At 43.8% G+C, this 10705-nt stretch overlaps 1 protein-coding gene across 7 annotated transcripts in view; it reads left to right on the plus strand.

The window, feature by feature from the left end:
- Gfm2 (GTP dependent ribosome recycling factor mitochondrial 2) overlaps positions 1-10705 on the plus strand; it is a 38026-nt gene that overhangs the window by 25780 nt on the left and 1541 nt on the right. For all 7 annotated transcript variants that reach the window (XM_006985759.4, XM_042261669.2, XM_076552096.1 and 4 more), the window contains 6 exons: positions 1378-1564; positions 3994-4070; positions 5616-5754; positions 8428-8607; positions 8852-8967; positions 10443-10625. In XM_006985759.4, coding sequence (XP_006985821.1) covers positions 1378-1564; positions 3994-4070; positions 5616-5754; positions 8428-8607; positions 8852-8967; positions 10443-10625 — 882 coding nt within the window. The remainder of the gene's footprint in view (positions 1-1377; positions 1565-3993; positions 4071-5615; positions 5755-8427; positions 8608-8851; positions 8968-10442; positions 10626-10705) is intronic.

The raw sequence follows: 10705 nt of genomic DNA on the forward strand, positions 1-10705 counted from the left end.
GGATTATAGTCAAATGAAGTTCAACTCCAAGTAAAGTCTACTACTTGTTGAAATATATGTGTCAAGTTTATTTAAAATACTGTTTTATTCACATGGAATCTTTGCCTATTTATATATGGGGGAGTCGGGGGTCCTCTCTTTCTCTGTCACTAAGTTGCCCAGGCTTGCCTTGAACTTGCTCTCTAGCCATGGCTGGTCTCAAACTCTCCACCGCCATGCTTGATAAGTGTTTACCTGTGTTGATCATGGCAGAAAGTTTGATCTAACCTTACCACTGATCAGGTAATGATGAAAGACTATTTTGCTATCGAGGGCTCTTTAAGGGCCAGGGTTTGGGTTTCTTTTGTTCCCAGTTGGTTTTTCAGTCTACAGCTCATCAGTGCTTGCACACAGCAGGTACAGCCTAGATATTTATAGAGTGAATGGAAGGATCTACTTGGAGCCACATCTGGTTTGGGTGGGTTAAAACTCAGGACTTTCTTTTAATTTAGATAGTCAAATGTAGTTTTCTATTAAACTTTGGCATATCTCATATTGGGATAAAAATTGTTGCTCTAACCTTTTTAACTCTTCATGAATAACTGCAGGTTTCAGAAATGTTTAGGAGAAAACTTTCATGGTCTGAATTTTTTACCTGGGGTATTTTGGAGAAAGGATTTCTTTGTGCAGCCATGACTGTCCTGGAACTTTCTCCCTAGACCAGGCTAGCCTCGAAATCAGTTATCTGCCTGCCTCTGCCTCCCGAGTGCTGGGATTAAAAGTGTGTGCTGCCATGCCTGGCTGAACCTGGTGGCATTATTAATTTGTCTTCTGTCTTTCTAAAGGCAGGACCTGCTCCTTGTGCATATTTGAAGGAACACTACAGACATTTGGAGAGTAGTCTACTGAAGGAAACCAGCACAGCCTTGATAGTCCATACTACTTATGAATGCATCTTAAGTTGATTTAAAATACTGCTTTATCCCCATGGAGCTTTTACTTGGTGTCTCTCTGTGTGTGTTCTGCTTAGTTGGATATTCGAGTTCATGGAGGATTTCCTGTAAAATAGAAAGAAATTCTTAACTGTGTTAAAATACTTCATAACTTTTACTGAACCTGCCTTGCCACGATGGTGCAGTAGGTATTTTATATATATATATAAATATATATTATTATATATATATTATATATATATGATTATTTGTTAGAATTTATTACAATGACATTTTAGATAGAGTTCTTACACAAGGTAAATGAGCTTTGCTGATGTAAAGTTGTAAGATTTGTGAATTTATTTCTCTTTAGTTGAATGAGAAGAATGTGCTTCACTATGGTTTTGTCTTGTGGTTTTGGGTGGAAGATGAATGCTAGCCAGGAAGCTGTCCCGTTTGCTTACAGACTGCCACTGGAGACACCATCGTCTCCTCCAAGTCCAGCGCCTTAGCTGCGGCCCGTCGAGCAGGAAGAGGAGAAAAGAGGCACGGGAGAAGCAGTGAAGCGGAGAGTCTGCTGCTGGCTGGGGTGGAGATCCCAGAACCTGTTTTCTTCTGCACCATAGAACCACCGTCAGTGGCTAAGCAGCCAGGTACGGACAGTGTCTGTGTGTCAGTCCACTGGTGTCTGTACTGTAGGAGGTCGTCACAGTGAGTCCTCAGCAGACGTCCCGTGTGGTAGAGTTACGTTTTACTTGCCCTTGCTGGTCAGCATTTCTTGTGGTTTGGTCTGGGGTTTTACCTGAGTCGCTTTGATTTTTACAAACTCCATGTGTATCTTAGCCATCTTTCTACTTTCATATTCTTCTCATTCTTGTAATGCGTCTGTTTGTGTCTTTGTTGTTGTGTTGGTTTTTTTGTTTTTGTTTTTTTCAAGACAGGGTTTCTCTGTGTAGCCCTGGCTATCCTGGAACTCATTCTGTAGACCAGGCTGGCCTCAAACTCACAGAGATCCACCTGCCTCAGCCTAAAGGCGTTCACCACCACCACTGGCCTTGTAATGCTTTTTATGGGAGTCCAGGCGATTGACCCTACCCTGCCCAGCCCTCCTAGTGTGTTAGATTAGTTAGGACATGAACTGTAACCAATTCACTTCTTTACATCTAGAGTATCAGCCAGTTCTGATTCCCTGAAGATGGCTCGCCATTTTGCATTGTGGTTTCTCTTCTTTCACCTAGTCTTGCTTACATTGTAACGGTTTCCCCTGAACTTGTCTTACACTGTAACGGTTTCCGCTGAACTTGTCTGTCTTTAAAACTCTTTAGGTCTCAGCTCAAACATCAACACTTTATAAGACTCTGAATGAATTCTCAATTATGAAGACCACCTAAGGACAAACTTTATAGTTTTCTTTAATCCCCTTAAGAACAAGTTGGACTCACAGATTACGGGAGAACAAGAGCAATCTTTATTTCCCCTCCACATCTCCTAAGATGTAGTGTGCAAGAACATCTCTAGCCAGGTGGGGCTGCAGTTCTTCATCTACCCAGCTGGAGTGCACATGAAAGAAATCGGAGTGCAGATGTAAGGCCCTGAGTAGTGAAAGAAGCTGGGTCTTTTCTTTTCCAGTTGCTGAAGGAACAGTGTTTAATGAAAGGCAGATGTGGCAGGTGCTGGAGCAATGGCTCCATGGCTAAGAACACCTGCTCTTTCAGAGGTCCTGAGCTCAGTTCCCAGCACACACATAGCTGCTCGCAGCTGCCAGTAACTCAAGTTCCAAGGATCTGATGCTCTCTGGTTTCCTCGGTGCCAGCCAGTTATTGGTGCATGTATACATGCAGGCACTCATCCATAACACATAAAAAAAAAAGATGTAGCAAAATCCCCAATCTGAAATGCATAAAATTTGAACATTTTTCATCTCAAGTATTTCAGATAAGAGATATTTAGTTTTTATTATAATTTCAACATGAAGTAATATAAAAAGTATTAATGAGATCAAGAGAGATTACTCAGTGGTTAAGAGTACCAGCTGCTCTTAACCAGCTCTGCTCAACCAGCAGAGGACTGGGTTGGGTTCCCAGCATCCAGTGCTGGATCATGGTGGCTAGCAACCATCTGTAACTCAATTTCCAGAGAATCTGGCACCTTCTTCTGGCCTCCAAGGACATTAGCATGAATGGTGCCCAGACATACAAGAAATCAAAGTAGTCATACACATAAATCTTTTTAATGTACTATTTTTTTATATTAAGTCTTTGAAATCTGGTGTGCATTTTACATTTGTAGTACCTATTAATTCAGACCAGTGATACTTAAAATGGCTACTATTACACAGCACAGCTCTAGAAAGCCTGGTTTATATGCCTGAGAACAATTTGAATGAATAGTTGATAAAGGTTAGCTTTTTAATCTGTGGGTCAGCGCTTTTCTTCGGCTGCACTTTTCAGTCCGCAAACCTTTTATAAAGAAGGCAAGCATATTTATCAGCTAAGTTTATTGTCGCCCTACTCCACACAGCACATTTCACATCCTGTAGTCGAGAATTCACCAGAGTGTCAGATGTAATTGTATCTTCCCTTTGCTGGCTCATCACTGTAGCCAGTGTTTATGAAGGCGTGTGTGTGTGTGTGTGTGTGTGTGTGTGTGTGTGTGTGTGTGTGTGTAGGTGTGTAGTCAGCTCCCAGATTTGTCTTTACAAAATAGAGGCAGATGAGGTCACTGGCCCTTTTTAAGTCCTTCAGTGGCTTCCCAGTGCAAACCAAACTTGTGGCATGGCCTGTTAGAGCATGCTCCCCCTGCCTGGCGTCTTCCTTCTCACCTAAGGCTTCTCTTCTTTGGCTGGCGTCTGGCTGCCGCTTTACCCAGCTCACTGTGGAGACGCTAGCGCATCACTCACTCTTAAGCACCCCTCTTTGGAGTTTTGTCTTACCTTGTTTTAGTCTCTGCATTTATGGCTTTTTGAAATTTTCTTTTTTAAATCAGTGTGCCTGCTTGTTAACCTATACTCCCCACTTCAGATTCATTGCTAATTTACTAGAAATGAAGTGAAGATAACAATAGGTGTTGTTTAATCACTCAGATTTGGATCATGCCTTGGAACGCCTTCAACGTGAAGATCCCAGTTTGAAAGTGAGGCTTGATCCTGACTCTGGACAAGTACGTATATTATTACTCAGCCTAGGAGGGAGAGAAGGAAGGAAGTAGGATATGTATATAACATTGACTACTCTATGCTCCTGAAAGAAAAAGCTCAGATTCATAATTTAAGTTTCTCTTTATGTATATTGTCATTCTAAATATTCTCTTCAATTCTCTAAAATAATTACATTTCACATATCACTCCCCATCAATTTTGAATTTCTATAATATGGGCTTTTGTGAAGTTTTGAAATAAGGTTCAATTCTTGTGTCTTTTACCTGATGCTTATAGAAACCAATTTCTCTGTTATATGCATGTTCAAACTAGCCTAGGGGTTGTCACTGCCTACAACATTTAGGAACTGTCTGTGTGGTTGGGAGGTTTTAGAGGGAAGTTATTTACCCCGTTCTCAAGGCGTTGTCTCCAGCATAGTTTCAAACAGTTGTCTGCTTTTTCATTAAGAAAAGGATTTTAGGTGGGTATAGTGGTGCATACCCTTTATCCTAGCACTTGAGAGGCAGAGGCAAGTGGATCTCTGAGTTCTAGGACAGCCTGGTCTACAAAGTGAGTTCCTGGATAGTCAGGGCTATATAACAAGACGCTGGCTCAAAAATACCCTCCTTCCTGGTAAAAAGGGTTTTACCAGGTCTTTGGTGGCTCATGCCGGTGGTTCCACTCCTTGAGAGGCTGAGGGAATAGGATTGCTGCAAGTGTAAGGTGAACCTGGACTGCACACAAGTAAAACCCTGTCAAAAAAGCAAACCGGGGCTGGAGAGATGGCTCAGTGGTTAAAGGCCCTTGGCTACTCTTCTAGAGGACCTGGATTCAGTTCCCAGCCCCCATGGTGATTTGCAACCATCTGTAACTCCAGTTCCAGGGAATCCAGTGCTCTGTTCTGGCTCAGCAGGCACCAGGCATGCCAGTGGGTACAGACATACATGCAGGCAAAATATTCATACACATGAAATATTAAAAACTGGGGCCAAGAAGAAGCCTCAGTGAGTAAAGGCACTGGCTGCACAGGCCTCATGACTTGGATTGGATCCTGGAATCCAAATAAGTTCTTCTCCGACCTCTACACATGCTTCTCCTCTATATCATAACACATACCACACATACAGTAGTGAAGAACAAATAAATAATAAACAAACTGCATACAAAGAAAGAAGATAAAAAGCATAATCCAGAACGAGGATTGTACTCCTGTTGCATTGGCCAGAATTTGATATAGGGAGTAGGTATCTTGATGCCACTTAACCTACCCAGTCGGTAATCAAGCTGTCATAAAAGGACACTACAATTGATTTATTATCCTAGCCAGAAAAGTCAGTAATATTTTCCTATAGGGGTCCCCAGAAAGTTTTCAAAACAAATTCAGTTGTAATTATAGAAAATTACTTAAATACGTGAACATCATTACTTTTTTTGTTTGTTTTTTGTTTTTCGAGACAGGGTTTCTCTGTGTAGTTTTGCGCCTTTCCTAGAACTCGCTTTTTATAATATTTAAAAAATTTTCCCCCTGTATATAGTATTTTGTTTTATTTTTTCCCTTTTATGAACAGACGGTCCTGTGTGGTATGGGGGAGTTACATATTGAGATTATCCATGACCGAATCAAGAGGGAATATGGCCTAGAGACCTATCTAGGGCCTCTGCAGGTGGCATACCGGGAGACCATCTTAAACTCAGTTCGTGCCACAGGTAAAAAATAAAACATTTGGACATTCTGGGTTTGTTCTGTGTTTAGTTGTGTAAATAAGGGGTCACAGTTTCTAGTGTCTCCCACAGTTTTACTGTGTCAATTTAAAAAAAAAAATTGATAAACATAGAAGGCCTAGAGCTGTTACTACCTACTCATCAGACAAATGCGTCTTCCAGTGGCTCTGGGACAGGATAAGGCAGCGAAGTCGATGGCTTGTTCCACTTTGTACTCACCACTGAAATGAGTCTGAGAATTTGAAGTCAGTGGATTGTATTTATTTTGTAAAATGAGTGCTGATAGCATTCTAGAGAAAGTGCAGTTTGTATGGTTCTGTCCTGATGTAAGTGCTCGGGTTTTCTGTATTTGGTTCCCTTAAGCAAAGTAACAGTGAGCACAATTCACCCCAAAGTGAACTGTGCATGGACCAGAAATGCTTATGATAATGAAGTACCCGTAAGCACACCCAAAATTTGTTGAGTCTGGGTGACCACATTTCAGTGAAACTTGAAAAATTAGCCAAGTGTAAATACAGCAACACAGGAGCTCTATTTCTGGATTGTACATCTGCAACAATAAATATCAAGGTAAATATGAGTAATACTCTTCTTTAAATTAATGCCGGGGCTGGTTAGCATGAAACTCTGGAGTTTTAAAGGAAGAGGAACCAAGAATCTGGGAAAGTAAGTGACCTCTGCAGCCATCAGCTGGGGGACTAGTCCTGGCACTGGAGGCCACTTCTCCACAAAAGCAGGCAGCAGCGGCAGAGGGCAAGTGCCAGAGCTTGTAATTGTAACTTCTAATACAGGTTTGTGAGCCGAAATTCACAGAGCCCGTTTGGCCCGAGAAACTTTAAGAAGGATTTCATGTGGGTACTCATGAGTAGGTAGCACCCTGAGGAAGCTGAAGGAAGCAGAAGGCCTCCAGAGAGAGGTGTTTCAACTCAGGCCTCGAGGGTGTCTCATAGTAAGGTACTATACAAAAGAGAAAATAAATGCTTTAAAAAGGGAAAGAAAGGCCCCAAGATTACAGGAACCAACTTGCCAGCTTGAAAGATATGTCCATGTCAAATATGGAGTCCTTAAACCCCAGGGAGAAGGTGAAGGGCAGCAATTGCACACTGCTGGGCATGGTGTGAATTCACAAGTGTCTGAGGCCAGAAACGGGAGTGTGAAGTGCCTACTGGTAGGTGGAGCATGGCTGGGAGGGGAACAGCCCAGGAGAAAAGGATGTGGCAGAAGTGAGCGCTGTGCAAGGGATGCATGCAGGCGAGGACACTAGACACTCATGGGAGAAGTGAACAGATGTGCACAGGGATGCGTGCAGGCGAGGACACTAGACAGTCGTGGGAGAAGTGAACACATGTGCACAGGGATGCCTGCAGACAACACTAGACAGTCGTGGGAGAAGTGAACACATGTGCACAGGGATGCGTGCAGTCGTGGGAATGATTGTGGATGACTAGTGCTCCAGAAAGTAGGTACCGGCAAGTTCTGCTTCTTTAGAAATTCCAGGTTCCGTGTTTATTTTATTTTTAGCTTATGTATTCTTTCTTGGATATTTCATAATAGTGAGCTCAAAAGGAATCATAAAGGCGCAGTTTCTAGTTTGGAACCTGGGATATGAGCCGCTGCATTACACTGCTACTCACGCAGATGGAGCAGTTTTGTTTCAGTAGAGTGCTGGTAGCAGCTGTTGGTAACGAGCTGTAAGAACGTGGACATAGCTCAGCGGTAGAGCAAGGCCTCTGGGTTCAGTCCCCAGCACTCAAGGTCGAGCCTAGCATGGTGGCGCACGCCTTTAATCCCAGCACTCCAGAGGCAAAGGCAGGCTGATCTCTGTGAGTTCGAGGCCAGCCTGGGCTACAGAGTGAGATCCAGGACAGTCAGAGCTACATAGTGAGACAGTGTCTCAAGAAAAAAAAAAGTAGATTAAAAAACAAAACAAAACACCAAGGAAAACTGTTTATCTATATTCCAAGAAAGTTTTGGGGGAAAGAAGTATTAAATGTTGCTGAAAGAATATATGAATTTTTGTATGTTTGTTTTTCGAGACAGGGTTCTCTGTTTAGTTTTGGTGCCTTTCCTAGATCTCACTCTGTAGCCCAGGCTGGCCTTGAACTCACAGAGATCTGCCTGCCTCTGCCTCCAGAGTGCTAGGATTAAAGAAGTGCACCACCACCGCCTGGCTAGAATATATGAAATTTAATAATTGAAAATTGGCAGAGGAAGTTGTTTTATAGTTTTCATTAGCAGCTTTTTGTACTCTTTAGATGTTTTATGATCTGAGTGTTCCCTTTTTTTCAAGCTCTGGTCATTTATTCTAGTGTGTGCGTGCCCGTGTGTGTGACAGGGTTTCTCTGTGTAGCCCTAGCTATTCTGGAACTTACTTCCTAGCCCAGGCTGGCCTCGAACTCACAGAGATCCACCTGCCTCTACCTCCCAAGTGCTGGAATTAAAGGCATGCGCCACTAGCACTGGGCCATTTTTTTGATACTCTTAAAGACTTACTGAGTGGACTCAGACTTAGGAGCAGGCAGTTTCAGCGAGGGCAACCTATATCCCTTGGCAGTCTGCTCCTGGCACCTTTCTTTGGCTCTCTTCATTTCTTGGCCAAAAGTTTAGTATTGTCTGCATCTCTTTATTTTTCACACATTTCTTTGTGTTTCTTTTCAGATACCCTGGACAGGACTTTAGGAGACAAGCGGCACTTTGTGAGCGCAGAACTGGAAGCCCGGCCAGTGGAGGCAGCAGCTGGCATGGCCGTGATTGAGTATGCTGACTGTGTCAGTGAAGACCTAGCACAGGCCTCCCGTGAGGCCATTGAAAATGCAGTCCACAGTGCATGCCTCCAGGGTAAGGGAAGCAAGTGAGCACTCTCCCCCTGACTACTTAATCCTCCTCTTTCCTCATCCTCTAGTCTGAGCCGGTTTCCTGTACGTAGCAGCATCCTCTCCTCAGCGTTCCACTGCTAGCCTCCTGGTTCTTCCATGTTTTAGAGATGTTTCAGTGTTGTGTGTTTCTTTGAACTTCGGGTGTGGTTTTGTTGCATTATTCTGTTGCTGTGTTGTTCATGTTACTCTGCTTTCCCCTTACTCAGGACCTTTACTTGGCTCCCCAGTTCATGATGTGGCAATAAAGTTGCACTCATTGACGATTCACCCTGGTACCTCGACAACTATGGTTAATGCCTGTATCTCAAGATGCATCCAGAAGGTATAGAGCCGTCTTCATGCTTGCGCTCTGAGGGAATGCACTGAGGGTAGCACCACAGGCCCTGCAGGCGGCTGTGCTGACAGAGCTTGACCTTAGGATCTTGCCGCCATGGGGTCATCAAGATGGCTGCCAAGTCCGGGTCTTAGTTTAATCCCCAGGACCCGCATAGTAGAAGGGAGACCTGACTCCTGGAAGTTGTCCGCTGCCCTCCACATACGCACTGTGGTGCTCATGAGCACATGCCACACACACCGATACATGTAATTTTAAAATTTTAAACTGGTTCTTGCATAGGGAATCTTTGACCTCTTAAAGCAAACTTTCATTTGAAAGATTTTAGAAATTACTGATCACACAGATTGCTATTAAAACATCCTGGTTTTCGCAAAAGGTCTATACTTCCCCTTTTCCAAACACACAGCCATTAGCTGCAAGCATGGTGGATTTAAGTGGACAGATCTGGGATTAGCTTGACACTGGGCTTTAATGTAAATGACAATGAAAATGTAATTATCAGTTCCAATTTTTGAGTTTGTTCAAATAAGATTGCTTTCATTAAAAAGCCAGATCAGTCCCATTGAGAAACAGAGTTGGGCCAAGCATCTTTCCCTCTCGAGTATCAAGCATGTGGTCACCTGAGGAGATGTCCTCGAGTCTGCCTCTTGCTTCAGTCCCCCACCAGAGCTAACGACTCCCACCCACGTCCCCCAGTGTGGGGGCACCCACCTTAGCGTTGGAAAGGAAAGGGAGCTCAGTAGGGAAACTTGACCTGTCGTAAGGAGTCTGAACCAGTGACTGAAGTACAGGCAGAGCAGGGAAGTGCCGGCATGGGAAAGGCAGTCCAGGACAGACAGGAAGTACCCGGGTCTGAATCAGGACAGCAGCAGCAGCAGGCACGGAGACACTGGTGTTTGCTGAGGAAAAGCGGAAGTCAGAGGAGCGTATGCAAGTGAGCTGCAAACTGCTGTGCCGTCTGTAGAAATAAGAGACTGCTGGGCTCAGTTTGGGGCACACTGGGGAGCCGCAGAGCGGCCAGTGGGGGACAGGGGTGCAGCCCTCAGAGACTGCTGTTGGCTTGAAGCTCTGCATTGGGTGACGTTCGGAAGACTGAGAAGGATGGCGGGCAGTTCTGGGAGCGCTGCTCTTGATTAGAGTCCAGCCCCACTTCCCCTTAACTTTGACCTTTTCCCACAGTCACCTTGAAAACATTTTCAGCTTCCTTTCACGGCCTTTGAAGTCTAAGATTGTAACTGTGTGTTAGACAAGAAAGGGTTTGTTTATAGAGAATGTTCCTATTGTCCTGACTGCTGCCCTCTCCAGCATGGGACCACTGCTGTGTATAATCAGGTAGTAAAAGCAAGTGAGGTTACCAGAGCCCTAGGCTCAAGAATAAAGGAAATAGTTCAGCTTTTCAGTTTTTATGTAACTTCCTTTTACTTGAATAGAAATTTGTTCAACTTATGAAATCCCTTCAGGCCCTAAAGAAAGCGGACAAGCAGGTGCTGGAGCCACTGATGAGTCTGGAGGTCACAGTGACTAGAGATTACCTCAGCCCTGTCCTGGCAGATTTGGCACAAAGAAGAGGGAACATTCAAGAAATTCAGACTCGCCAGGACAACAGAGTTGTTATAGGATTTGTTCCTTTAGCGGAAATTATGGTAAGTTCTTTGCGTTTAAACTGTACATATTGTTTAATATGGAGATCTAATCTGAGTACAACTAGGTTGTCAGTCACACC

This window comes from Peromyscus maniculatus, chromosome 15, assembly GCF_049852395.1.
Source record: "Peromyscus maniculatus bairdii isolate BWxNUB_F1_BW_parent chromosome 15, HU_Pman_BW_mat_3.1, whole genome shotgun sequence".
Taxonomy (NCBI): Eukaryota; Metazoa; Chordata; class Mammalia; order Rodentia; family Cricetidae; genus Peromyscus; species Peromyscus maniculatus.